The 14,938-nt window shown below is 39.4% G+C and overlaps 1 protein-coding gene across 1 annotated transcript in view; it reads left to right on the plus strand.

Moving 5' to 3' along the window:
- Positions 1-11,249, plus strand: part of IL26 (interleukin 26) — a 24,678-nt gene extending 13,429 nt beyond the window's left edge. Inside the window, 4 exon segments of the mRNA XM_061206644.1 lie at positions 9,016-9,081; positions 9,169-9,246; positions 10,740-10,864; positions 11,009-11,249. Coding sequence (XP_061062627.1) covers positions 9,016-9,081; positions 9,169-9,246; positions 10,740-10,864; positions 11,009-11,249 — 510 coding nt within the window.
- Positions 11,250-14,938: the final 3,689 nt, after the last annotated feature.

The following is a 14,938-nucleotide window of genomic DNA, read 5'->3' on the forward strand; positions in this document are numbered from 1 at the left end:
TAAAGATTTTCTCTTTATTACTTGTTTAAAGCAATTTAATTATAATGTGCATTGGTTTGTTTTCTTCATGCTTTTTGTGCTTGGAGTCAATTGAAATTCTTCCGTCTGTGAGTTTATAGTTTTCGTCAAATTTGGAAGTTTTTCGCCATTATTTTTTCAGAAAAAAATTTTTTCTGTACCTCCTTCTATCTCTTCTATTCTTGAAATTCTAATTTCATATACATTAGGCCATTGGTAATTGTCCCACAGCTCACTGATTCTGTGTTTTTTTCAGTGTTTTTCTGTGTTTCATTGTGGATAGTTTCTATTGCTACATCATCAAGTTTATAAACCTTTTATTCTGTAGTATCTAATCGGCTTTAGTCCCATTCAGTATATTTTTCATCTTAGAAATTGTAGTTTTTATCTCTAGAAGTCTGAATTTGGTCTTTTTAATATTTTCCCTTTTCCTTTCTTAACATGATCAATCTTTCTTTTAGCTTCTAGAATGCACTATATGGCCTCTGTTTCTATGTTAGCAGTCATTGATAATTATTGTTTTGATCTATTAATTCATAAAACTGAAAAATGATGCTTTTAAAATTCTATTATGCCTACTTTATTTATAAGTGGGGATAATTCTGTAAAGAGAACTTACCCCTTACTATTTGGCTGTCCTGAGGAACTTATCGTATAAGAAAGGCAGAATAAACATGTAATTCTTTTTCTTTATTTACCACTTTTGAATGTAAGGAATTGATTTTCTAACATTCTTCCAGGGTGATCAATGAGTTGTTATTTTCTCTTAGTTTCATTATTAACTCATGGATTTAAATTATTTTTTTATTTTTGAGAAGTCTTTCTGATTCTATAAGCTACCTGCCTTTGGGATTTCTTTATAAGTCCACTAAGACTGGCATTTTCTCGAGCCACTCTTAAGATACAAAACTACAGTAATTTTTGTGAGAGACCCCAAGGCCTGGAATCCCAGTACCACTGTATTTGAATGTCATCTTATTGTTTCTGAGAACATTCTAAGAATTTTTCAGCACCTAATAAAATATTACGTATTTACACACTCTCAATGCAGGGTGCACAGGTTTGATCCCTGGTCGGGGACTAAGATCCCACATGCCACAGGCAGGGTGCGGCCAAAAAAATAAATATATAAAGTCACACAGATCATCGGTGCTTAAATCCTGGAAAAAAAAAAAGAATATAAAATGGTTAACCTGTATAGCACAGGGAACTCTGCTCAATATTCTGTAACAACTTAATTGGGAAAAGAATTTGAAAAAGAATAGATACATGTATAATTGAATCACTTTGTTGTACACCTGAAACTAACACAACATTGTTAATCAACTATACTCCAATATAAAAGAAAAATTAAAAAAAAATTAGTCTGATTTGGGTAATTCAGGTGTATAAATGTTTAAAGAAAAAAAGTTATGGGTAACATAAATACATTTATTTTTAATCTTTGTTAGCCATGGCATTTGCCCTAATGGTATTTGGAAAGTTGGTATATGTTAGAAGACATTTTAAAGATTCTTATAGAACTCAAATGCTCTCAGACTTGAAAGGGAACTTAATAGTTGCTTAGTTGAATTCATAAAATAATTTGCCTAATTGCTAGTGATCAAAGTTGAAACTGAAAAAAATTACATTAGCTTTCAAGATTTCATCATTTACTTTAATTAATATTTTGAGAGCCTGAATAGTAATTGGTAATTAAAGAGCTCCATTTCTTTACATTAATTGTATGTAATTAATTTTAAAGTCTGGTAAGTCTTGGCAAATAGAATATTTGTGTCTCCTATTCCTGTAGGATGTTTGATAAGTAATTTGTATCCTCAGTTACAACTAGCTTATCAAGTTGTGAAGCACTGCCAATTGTTTATCCTTGTAATTTCAAATATTTTAAAAATTGCAATTGATTGAACTGATAAAAACAGAAGTAGGAAGTGACACAAACTCTGTTTTATTCTTTCATTAACTGCAAAGTCCTAAACCTGTTTTCAACAATACCAATAATCTCATCTTGCTGTTGTTAGAAGAATTAAATAAGATAATATATCAAAGCACCTAACATGTAGTAGTTCTGTAAAATTGTCACTGTCTTTTCTTATTGCTTTCCACACACAGAACACTAATTTTCTTCCAATTACATTTTCTCAACAATTTCCAAAGGAGTGGTTCTCTTAAACAATCAAATACATTTTTAATGCCTAATGTTAGTGTTTTATTTATGGTATTACTTTAACTGAAAGATAAAGAGATTATTTATGAATCATTGGTTTTCATCTTGGTAAGTATATTTTCTAATTATAATATTATAGAATCTCTTTTCTGACAAATTCATTCCTTGGTTAATGATATATAACTTTTCTGTCAAAATTATGGGGCATAGCTCTACCATTTCATGTGCAAAATTGCATGGATTCATTCTTTTTTTAAATTGAGGTATAATTGACATATAACATCATATTAGTTTCAGGTATACAACACAATGACTTGATATTTGTATCAATTGCAGAATAATCACCAGAATAAGTCTAGTTAACATCGATGCATGGACCCATTCTGATGAATGATTATTATGCTGAGAATTTTAAAAAATCAGCAATAAAGTTATGCTTACCCTAGTATATGTTTGTATTTAAGGTATTTAGAAACTCTTTCTAGTTTTTTTCCTATGATTGGAACATGGAGAAATGTTTTATGAGGGTCTAAGATTACTGTAGGTAGGTGAGATTATATATACTTTATATCAGATGATTCAGTTATACAGAGTATAGAAATAGGATGATGTTTTGTAAACTCTTCTGATACACATTTACTCAGATATTGAATATCTATAATTATCTTTTAATTAAATGTCTGATTATGAACTTGGTTTTGAGGAAAAGCACTGGCTAATCGTTTAGTCATTTTTTCCTCCTTTCATGCAGCCTCCTTGGTTGCAAATATAGTCCTGCTTTCTTCCAATAACGCTGACTTTTAAATTTTACTTCCAGCTTTCCTATGAACATTTATGGTCTCAGTACTTTTGTGTCGATGTCCTGGTGTCCATTTTTTGCTAAACTAATTTTTATAAATCTATTTTCAAAACAGGCTACCCTGATATAATTTTCTCACCTGTTATTTTAAATGCACCTCAGATAATATTTGTAAGACCTCACAGGAAAAAACTGCAAAAAGTAAGTAAGATTTGCTTAAAACTCTACATCCACTGTCATATAGTAAAATTAAGTTAATTTAATCTTTAATCTGAATCCTTATCTGTTATTTGCAATATGGGGGAAAGAAAGTTTCAGGAAACCAAGGCCAGAGTAGGATCTATCTTAACTATTAAGGTTAACTAAACAAAATCCCCAAACAAAACAAAACAAAAAGAGATGGTTACAATCCTGTCTGAAGTTGTATGCTGAGGTTAAAAAATATATATATATATAAGATCTTATGTATGGTTTTACATTCCTCCAGTGGTTGTGAGAATACTGTATATATTCATAAAAGGCTATAGTATAATAAAACTCTTTGTAGAAAGGATTTGAGTTCGTTATTCATGAGAATACAGGGTGAGAGACTATGCCATGTGTAGCTATCCACTCCCTGGCCTAAGTATTTCATTTCCTCAGAATTATCAGTGGAGAGGAATTATCCATTTTTGCTTTAGTTATAATACACAATACAAATTTGCATGATTTTTCAAACACATTGAGGATAATGGGGATGCAGATCTAAGGATTGTATTTATTTATTTTTTTTATTTTTATTTATTTTTTTTAATTATTTATTTATTTATTTATTTATTTATGGCTGTGCTGGGTGTTCATTTCTGTGTGAGGGCTTTCTCTAGTTGCGACAAGTGGGGGCCACTCTTCATCGCGGTACGCGGGCCTCTCACTATCGCGGCCTCTCTTGTTGCGGAGCACAGGCTCCAGACGCGCAGGCTCAGTAATTGTGGCTCACGGGCCTAGTTGCTCCGCGGCATGTGGGATCCTCCCAGACCAGGGCTCGAACCCGTGTCCCCTGCCTTGGCAGGCAGACTCTCAACCACTGCGCCACCGGGGAAGCCCTGTATTTATTTTTTTAATCCAATTGTTTTAAACAGTGCTCACTAACGCCCAGGATATGCTTCAAACTATTATTAAACCAGTGGGCTTTGCAAGTCCCAAAGCCATAGCTGATGCTTGCATTTCATTCATTGACTGATTCATTCAAGAAACACTTACTGAGTATCTAGTATTGCTGAACACTATTCCAGAAGCTGGGGATTCAACAAAAATTGATAGATAATATCTCTTTCTGTACAGAACTCCTGGAGAATGCTCTCAGCCAGTTTCAGCAACTCTCAGATTGTGATAGGTGCCATGAAGGGAGCAAACAAGAGGACGTTGAGGGCCGGAGGTTGGGGACCATATCATAGATAATTGAATCTGAGGATTTCAGCTGAGACCCAAAGGGTGTGTAAATCATCTCTGCTCTCTCCAGCCTGGAGCATCGTGCCTCCTCTGCCTACTCGTCCCTTCTTTCTGCTTCTCCCACTCCATCTTAGTCACCCTTCAAGATGCAACTCACTTGTTTTCTCCTTCTGGAAGTCTTCTGGCATCCCACAGTTGGGCTGCCTCTGCTTTGTCGCCAGAGCAGTTTGTTTGTTTGTTTTAAATCACAGTATTTATCACTTAGTATTGTAATTTTGCTTCACTGTCAGTAGATTATGAGCCATCCCTTGTGCCCCAAGGCAATTTTCAGCATGAAAGTTACTTTTATAAATTAAATAAATCTCTGCTATGTGGGCAGAGACACTATTGCATGCCTAGCGTATAGTAAGCATGCAATAAAAATGTATTGACTTAATGATGAATGATTACCCTGTTGCCTTGTGTTTGTTATTCCATGACTATCTCACACTTTTTTTTTTTTTTTTTGAGCCTGTCTCTGGTTATTCCAGCCCTACTAATAAATTGCCTCTAGTCTAGATTGTGTCTGCTTTGGTTGAGTTTGTCAAATCATTCAGCCATTCTTAGAATAAAACTGCTGCCCTTTGGTTGTGCATTCTGTTTTCAGCAAATGGAACTATATACACTGAAATATAAGGTAAAGGAAATCATTCTTTCGTAAATTCCTCCTTCCAAGCAAAGCAATCTAGATTACAGCAGTAAAATCAGGCTGTCCTTCTGGGTCTGTAGACATATTTACAACAGTGAGGAAAATGAAAACCTCTTGCGTCAGATCTTTACTAGGAGTCATTTATAGTAAATGGAGCTCAAGGTGCTAGAAAGCATCCCATAAACCCGTGGAGCTCTGGTGGCAACACTGGCACTGTTAAGTGATTTTTTGTTTTGTTTTGATTTTTTTTTTGTTTGTTTTTTTGCCCGACCTTGTTTTTCTCCTTTTCTACTCTCCTTGCTCTTCTTAGGGTAGCTTGTACCTTAGATGAAGTCAGAAGCCTTTCTTGTACTTCCCACCCTGCTATGGGAGACACTGCAGACCCAAGTTCTCTGGGCAGAGAGCCTAGTCAGCAGGAATGCCTTAATGATATTCAGCTTCTGTAACGTCCAGAATTTGGTTGACTTCTTTGGTCTCCCACTCCCCGTGTGAAATCTTTAAACCCCAACACAAGCATATTTGATATTATGCCCTGTGACTTGCTTATTTGGTGCTTTGTGATTGATCTTTGCATCTAAGAACTTTGATCGAGTGTATTGGAATTAGCAAGTAATGATTCTCTTTGTGAAGTCCTCTTTGTTTTCCCAGTTGCAAGATTTGGGCCAACTACTTTTATATTAGATAATTTCTGACTAGAAGGATTTAGCATCTACTCAGACTCTCCATTTAAAATATAATGGCAGAATTCTCTAAGTTTTTTCCATAGCTACTCTACTTGGTTGGAACTAGACTTGGTATTTCTAGAATTTGCTTTTGCAGTTCCAATCTGAAAAACAAATGAACAAAGGGAAACGCACACACACACACAAACACACAGAGGATTTCTTCTTTAGTTTATTATCGCATTGTCCATTTTCAGGTTGAAATCTCTCTCTCTCTCTCTCTCTCTCTCTCTCTCTCTCTCTCTGTGTCTCTCTCTGCCAATCAGCTTAGTCTTTTAGAGGCATTTCCAACATTTCCCCTGGACTCTGGAGTCAGAATACTTCAGATCTCAGCTCTGCTACTTACTATGCGAAAATAGGCAGAATTTTAACTTCTATGCTTCGCTTTCCTAATCTATAAAATGAGGATAAAAATAGTACTTACCTCATAGGGTTGTTGTGAGGACTGAATGAGTTAATATAACTAAAGCCTTCAGATCAGTGCCTGATACATAATACTAACAAAATACATGTTGACTGCTATTATTTTTATCTAACAATCTTCATAGTAGTTCTGTCGTCGCATGAAGGGGAATTGGGATAAAAAGGAAGCTCCTGGAACTGCTGGATTTTTTATCTTCTAATATGGATCTTAAATTTTGTTGATTTTCCTGTCCACCACTATTCTATTTACTAACTCTGTTTTGCTCGTTGTTATGTCGTGAGTGCCTAGCACACGATCGGACACTTAGTAGGCACTTCATGAATGCTTGTTTAATGAAGGAATGAATTCCTTCTGACAGTATGCTCTGACACTGGCTGCCATTGTCCTGGATCTGTCATGCATTGTTTTTGCCTCACAGGATCTGGTGTGGGAGGAAGTGTCCTCTTAATTCACGACTCTTCATAAAAAGGAACGAAACTGAGTGATTTGTAGTGAGGCGGATGGACCTAGAGTCTGTCGTACAGAGCTAAGTAAGTCAGAAAGAGGAAAACAAATACCGTATGCTAACGCATATATATGGAATCTAAAAAAAAATGGTTCTGAAGAAACTAGGGGCAGGACAGGAATAAAGATGCAGATGTAGAGAATGGACTTGAGGACCCGGGGAGGGTGGGAGGGTAAGCTGGGACGAAGTGAGAGAGTGGCATGCACATATATACACTACCACATGTGAAATGGATGGCTAGTGGGAAGCAGCCACATAGCACAGGGAGATCAGCTCGGTGTTTTGTGACCACCTAGAGGGGTGGGATAGGGAGGGTGGGAGGGAGGGGATATGGGGATATATATATATACATATAGCTGATTCACTTTGTTATACAGCAGAAACTAACACAACATTGTAAAGCAATTATACTCCAATATAGTATATACTATATACTCCAATATATATACTCCAATAAAGATGGTAAAAAAAAAAATTCACGGCTCTTATCACAGGGAGGTCCAGCACTTGTGAGTCCTGCAGACTAAACTTTCACCCGAGTATTCTGTGTCTGCAGCTCTTCTGTGCCTCATCATGAAAGCCCCTTTCACAAGAAGAATCTCTTCCTATGCGGGGTCTGACCTGAAGGTAGAGTCCCCATTTGGGCAGAGTCATGACAACATCACCACCTTTAGGCCCCTGCAACAGCATTCAGCAGATAACTGTCAAATCATTTCAGTTATTTTCCCTTGATAAGAGAAAGACCTGAATGTTGCCCCTCCCCCGTCCCCTCTTCTCCTCTGTGTTCTTGTCTAAAGGGACCTGTGGGTTGATGTTGGCCGTGTTTTATTTGTTTTAATAGGTGTTGTCATTTAGCTGCTTCCATTTCTCTAGTTTTAATTACGTATTATCTTTATTGATGCACTGACATTATTTCATCACGAGGACAGGACATCCTGGGACACCTTGGGCCTTGGTTTCCTTTTATTTAAATTCAGAAGAATTGAACCATATAATGTCCTTGGTCAATTCCAGCGCTAAGGTTTTATGAGTAAAAGCTAAGTAGATAAATTAGACACTTTCACCTTTTTCTTCCCTTCCCTTTTCTCTATTTAACCTTATGGAAATTTGTGGGAGAAAAAAGATGATGAAGAATTTCCTCCTACTTGACTCCTAAGCAATTCTTGTGCTCAGATGGGGTTTGAAAATTCACCTCCTCAAAGGAGACTGGCAGTTTCCCCACCGCCAAGGTACAAGCCATCTTCTCAAGACATTAGTTTGCTCCTCCTCCTAATTTAGAAACTAATATTAATTTCCTGGTGCTTTCTCCTGGCAATCAACACCTGAATATTGTACTGTGCAATGTATATAACAGCCACGGTGATTTTTCAAAAAGTAAATTTTTTTCTTGTCATTCTCACATCTCCTATGCTTCCCATATCTCTCTTGCTCCAGCCGTGCTTTCTTTCTTTCAGTTTCTGGAAAGCACTAGGTCTTTCGTGCCTCAGGACATTTGCACACCTTTCACTCAGGTTACCTGAGTTATTCTCTCCTGTGCATCCTCCCCAAACCCCTATTTTCTTTCTTCACTTCCTCATGTAGCTGGCTCCTTCTCCTTTTCCAGATCTTAATTTAAATGTCATTCCTTGAAAGAACCATCTCTGATCACCCAATTGAAAGCAGCTCATTTCTGTAAATTCCTATCATAGAATTTATGCATTACAAACACAGCTTTAATTGTAATTTGGAAATTTTAATTTTTCATTTGTTTTCTTTTTTTTATTTTATAAATTTATTTATTTATTTATTTATTTATTTATTTTTGGCTGCGTTGGGTCTTCGTTTCTGTGCGAGGGCTTTCTCCAGTTGCGGCGAGCGGGGGCCACTCTTCATCGCGGTGCGCGGGCCTCTCACTGTCGCGGCCTCTCGTTGCGGAGCACAGGCTCCAGACACGCAGGCTCGGCAGTTGTGGCTCACGGGCCCAATTGCTCCGCGGCATGTGGGATCCTCCCAGACCAGGGCTCGAACCCGTGTCCCCTGCCTTGGCAGGCAGACTCTCAACCATTGCGCCACCGGGGAAGCCCCCATTTGTTTTCTTATTTATCATCTCTCTCCTCCATGAAACTATAAGCTCTGTGAGGATAGAGACAAGGTACTATTTATTTGCCAGTGTATATCATGCCCAGCACATTATACCTGCTCAAAAAATGTTGGTTGAGTGAATGGAAGAGTGAATATTATTAGCCCTTTTTCAACAATATTTTCTGTATTTACTTCTGATTTCTTAGTTTTCCTGTGCTTCATCAGCTAGAGAAATGAAATCCATTACCAGGATGAAAAGAAAATTTTCTGAGGTAAGTATTCCAAATTCTTGTCTTTGAATGCTTTGTTTTTTAAAATGTGAAATATTTCTGCTTCTCATATTTCCACTTTATCCGCAGATTGGAAAGAAAGGAATCTACAAAGCCATCAGTGAACTGGATATTCTTCTTTCCTGGATTAAACAATTCCTGGAAAGCGTTAAGTCATGCAAGAAGCCAAGTGGATTGATTTGACTGTTATTTTGAAATATAATGAGAACAACCAGAAATCAATTTAAAGCAGTGTATTTCCTTTTTAAAATTTTGTACATAGTACTAACAGCAAATTAGATGATTCAGAATAGACTAGAGGAATTTAATGTAATAAAATTTTGAAGGTAAGTAAGTTGTCACTAATATGCACATTTTCTGTATTTTCAAAGAATGTTTTCATCCCGAACATGTTTTGTCATTCCTAAGTGCATTGCATAAGTTTAATCTAAAGGTGTATAACCAGAATTAAATCATGTAATATTTGTGCATAGAAAACGACAGATTTCTGGGATACAATATAATGTTATTGAGACTTACATAGATGCCGTGTATATGATTATTGTCTACTTAAGGGCTTGATGATTATTAATTATGCCCAGTGTGAACTTAGCCCCTAATAGATTTTGATTTTAATGAAATAAGCTGTGTTTCTTTCTCCTGGATGTCCTTTTTAGGACAGTATGCTAGAATTTCATTGAGTACAATGGGTAACTACCAGATCAGATCAAATAGGACACACATGTAAACTAACTGCTTGGAATGGTTTACTAGAAACGCCTTTGACAGATAACGCAAGCTACACAGACTACAAGGAACCAAGTTGGAATGATGCCGAAGCGTGGTCATGTTCCTTCCGGATGCCATACAATTAAGAAAGTTGGTAGAGGCCAAATAGAAGTCTGAACGGCAGCTCAAAGTCCACCACAGGAAACTTTCCTTACTATCTAAAAACCTTACCCACACATCCAGCCCTTCAGTTGAATGAGTCATATTGCCTGACCATTGTTTTGCATTAAACGGATCCTGCCTCGGCATTGTAGGCATGGGCAGTTTCAGACAGCAATTTGTGTGATGGCCAGTTCGCTTCCACAAAGCACCCCTGGTGCCTCTGCTGCACACAGACAACACCAGGACTTGGTGTTTTGTGATATGAATAGGCGGGGCTTCCCGAAGGCCTTTGTGGATTTCATCCTTGGAACCTCCTCGCTACCTTGCTTTCCCACCATCCAGTTCTTCTTTTCAATCGCATGGTCATTAGTCTGTTCACCTGGGACTATCCTCTCTTGGTTTATCTCATAGTCCAAAATTACCTCTTTGTCCTCTGCCCCTTCTCTATTCTGCCTTCGCCGTCAACACTCCGTGGCCCCATGTCTTATCCTACTGGGGACCTCATTGTTAGACAAATCCACAGGCAGGGAAAGGTGTGGTGAGTGGAGGGGATTGGCGATGGGGAGACTGGGGGACTCTGTCTTCTTTTCGTGCTGTTGATTTAGGGCTTCCCAGTGCAGGCTCCTAGGCCATCAGTAATGGGGCAGCCTTCTTTGTTGAGAAACATCTGGAAGAGCTGGCATCTTGGGGATCAGGAATCTACCCCCTGGCTCTCCCCTGGACCTGAGAGGAAGTGGTGCACCCACGGCCTCTCATTGCCCCACTTTCAGGGCTCTCGGTGGTTTCCAGGATCAGGCACCCTCACAGCTGAGTTTGTGCTGTACTTCCACAGAGCTGGGAGTCTCCATCTTGGTTACAAAGCATCCTTAGGTGTTCCATTACTTAGGGACGCCAGGTATTAGAGGGGCTGTGAAATGCTCATTTGCCAACTTCAGGTCCTTAGGGATAAAATTTCATCTGTGTTCCGCAGTACTTTGGGGTGATTGAATTCAATGTTTTTATTTGTTGGATCGTTTCCCAAATTCTTCCGTTTGCCCAGAAGAGTCAAAAGGCTGCTGAAGCACGATAGGAACTTAAACATCATCACCGAGCAGAAAACCAACATCCACGTGCTGGTGCCTATACACAAACTGTTTTCAGATACCAAAGGAAAAAGCGTCGTCTTAGTGTGTTTGAGTAAAGACTGGTATTCTGAAAAGGCAGTTAAGAAGGGAGAAGCTGTTATCCTTGTGCACAGGGAGGAAACCGTGTTTGGTGGGGTCACTGTGGGCTCAGGGTGAAAGCTTCCCTCTGATTACAGGTCCCACTCTGGACTTTACCAGAGCCAGAGATGGCTGCGTTTTGGGAAATGGTGGCACAATCCCAAACACCCACGAGACGCTCTATAATCCCCAAGCCATTCAGCATTCATAGGGGGAGATTCCTTCTAGCAGATCCCTCCTGGATCATACCTAGGAGACTATGTTTCCTATTAAAATGTTTTGTCTGACAGCAGATAATTAGAGTGAAGGGCATTGAATCTGCTCCTAACACAGGGAGAGCAAATGGAGCCTGAGAACCAGTGAGTAGTGTGGAGTGGTGGAAACAGCCCTCAGTGTGGTCCAGACACCCGATTCGTCCCTACTTCCTCCAGGTCGGCCATACAAAGCATCAACCTCCTTCCCCATCACTTTTCTCTAAACCACTTCTCTCGCACCGGCGTGCTTGTACTGACTTGTTTGTTTATTGACTGTCTCCGCCATGTCAGAATATAGGCTCTGTGGGGCAGGACTTTTGTCTGTTCTGTTCTCTGGAGGATCCCTAGCATCCAGATCAGGGTCTGGACGCAGGGCACTACATCAGCACACGGTGAATGTGTGAACTCTTGAGAGAATGGACCGAGGCCTTGGCCCTGCTGCTCTTAGGATGTGTGACCAATGTCAGGCTAATTCACTTCCTGGGCCTCCGTTTCTGGATGGATCCTGATTGAAATTAGCTACCACGGGTGATCTGTACAGATACCTGCAGAGCGGGGGACTGAGGTCTTTCTTTACTCCAGACACGTGCCCTCAAAGGACCTCACACACTCTCTTCTCTCCCACCACCTGCCCCCACTACCCCGAGCCCTGCTCTGCCTGCTTCATTTCTCCTGAACCTTTACGATTTTATTGAAACATCATCCTGTTGTTAATGGTTTCATACACTCTTTACTTCACAGAACCTGTCATAATTATAATTCTTCTGTAGATTTAATATCTGTTTCTCCCACTAGACTGTCCCTCTCAGATTCACTGCAGTTCTGCTCCTTTTACATGGTAAGTGCCCAATAAATATTTGTTAAGTGAATAAAGTAGTAAATTGGATTAGATAGCCTCCAAGGTTTCTTTCAGCTCTGGCATTTCTGCTGCCATAATCTTCACTGGTTGGCATGAAACTTGAAGACTGTGAGATAACAATGCTTTCCAACCCAAGTCCTCTAAGAACATCTATGTTATTATTTACATTAACAAAGAAGTTAAATCAGCATACTTTTTTACTTGCCCCAAATAAGAGGTAACTGTAAATACATATATGACTATTCAAATAGGTCATTCAACTTAAACAAATATGTTCTCAACTAAAACATGTTCACAAGTGTACCACGTAGAATCATCTTGCGAAACCCAGGCGGAGTGTGCTTCAGACACTGGGAAACACTGCGTTGTAATGAATTTCCACTGCCTCATTCTGCTCCAACTTAGAGAAATAGTTGGAAATTCAAACTTGATCATTTTAACCTACCCACAGAGACCAGTTTAGAAGAAGTCAAGCCACGATGTTTAGGTTTCAAACAGGTTTCAGAGCTCCTGTCATTGTTTCCAGAGATGGAGGTATGAAAGCACGCTCACCCAGTCAGTCATTCCATGGGGCCGATGACTATGGCTCTCCACAGGGGATGCTGGGATGGCAGTACAGCCCTGCTCCTGTCCTGTCAGCCCTCCAGGAGAGCAGTCTCTGTCCAGGTAGCCATGGTCCACGCAGCTTCCCAGGGAGGGAAGCTATGGGAGTCACGGTTAAGGAGGCTTCTCGAGAGGTCAGATGTACACACGGTGGAAGGAACAAAAAGCGAAAGCTCAGTCAGGCTGAGCAGAAGGGCAGCAGAAACTCTCAAAAGCAGATGCAGAACTGTGCTGTGGATTACCACACAACCTAAGAAGTCAGGAGAATCGATTCCTTCACTAGGGCTAAGAGTTGTTAACTAAAAACTAAAATGAAAACCAATCAATTCTGGAAACATTTACTGAATGCTTACTATCTGCTAGTCGCGTGGTCATGGCTGAGGTCATAATTATCAATAAAACTCATAGTTTCTTTTAGCAATTTAGGATCTAGGAAGGGAGATAGGAAGGTAAACAATCACACGGTAAAATATAAGCAATAATGGAGCTATGTAGAAGATGCAGTGGGGTGGAGGTCGGACACACTGCACTAAGGAGGTGAAGTTTGAGGTAATTTAGCCTTGAAGACGCTGCTCAGGTGTTGCCTCTTCCAGGAAGCCTTCCTTGATCCCTCCTCCCAGCCCCGACTCCCAGGCTGTGTTCTATGTCTCTTGCACAGCATAACATTTACCACATCGTATTGTAACTCTCTATTTGCTTCCTTATCTCTTCCTCGAAGACACAGACTGAGTCTTATTCAGCATCATGTCCTCAGTGCTTAGCATGGTGCTGTCATATAGCAAGCATTCAGGAAGTATTTTTGGAATGGAACGATGGAAAAAAACAATGGCTGTGAGGCTGGAGAAGGGAAATGGATTTGGGAGATATTTAGGAGGTAAAACTGATAAAACTCAGTGACCAACTGGTTGAGGAGGGATTGGTGCTGAGGAAAAAGCCTAGGATGACTCTAGGGTTTTACATTTTCTATGGATTTGTTGTAAACCAGGACTCAGAAAAATAAGCTTCAGTGAGATTCTAGTATCTCCTTTGGGCCAACAGAGAAATGCCTTGAAATTTGGACTTCATAGGAGCATAGAATCTCATAATTTGAAAGGAACAATAAGAGTGCATTGTCAACTTTGCATGTTATACTGGAACCTTCTTTATAACACTGTTCCCATCTAGCATATGCTTGACCACTTACAATTAAGGGAGACTACCTCCTGGAAAAGCCCCCTCTCTCTCCAAATAATCTTGCCTATCAGACAATTATTTATATTGATCTGAAATCTATCCTCCTGAAATTTGTCGTATATTTTTCCTAGTTCCAAAACTTGGGGTTTAGAGTAATTGTGACCCATCTTCCATAGGACAGGTGGGTTACTTAGGAGGTATGTTGGGGGAGGGGAGGCTCAAAGGTTCAAGCTGGAAGTTACATACACCCTGTGTGTGCATAGACCAGGGCCAGAACTTAGAGTCACACCCAGCTGCAAAGAAGGTGGAAAATGCAGCCTTTATTTGAGGTAGCCATGCATCCAGCTAAAAACTGAGGGTTCCATACTGTGAGTGGTGGGAGAATGGATATCAGGTGATGCAGCCACACATTAAATATTTGCAGACATCCATCATTTCCTTTTGTTTCCATCTCAGCTTCATCATCTCCTCCCACCTAATCTCTTCTCCAGTAAATGGCTTTGTTTTCCCACCTGTTCTCAAATGGCATTGTTTTGTGTGCTTTCAATAGTTAAAACTTGCTCTCTTCCAGTTGAATCCACAATTGTTCTTAACAAATCCTTGTTGAGTTCTTGGGGCCATGTTTTCTCGGTGTCATCCCCTTGCTTTTCTCTTTTATACTTTATTAGGGTTTTTAAAAATTATAAAAATAGGGGCTGGAAGAAATTGCTGCTGCAGGAGGCCCAGGTTTAGGAAGAACAGCGTTAAGTACATCTTGGAAATTTTATCCCATAAAACAAAAAACCTTGGTCTGAGTTCCTGTTAAGAGGAATCCCACAGAGAAGAAATTCCTGGAGCATTTTTTAAAAACAATGGTAACAGCCTCATTTTTATTGCAG

Source organism: Eubalaena glacialis, chromosome 11 (assembly GCF_028564815.1).
Source record: "Eubalaena glacialis isolate mEubGla1 chromosome 11, mEubGla1.1.hap2.+ XY, whole genome shotgun sequence".
Classification (NCBI taxonomy): domain Eukaryota; kingdom Metazoa; phylum Chordata; class Mammalia; order Artiodactyla; family Balaenidae; genus Eubalaena; species Eubalaena glacialis.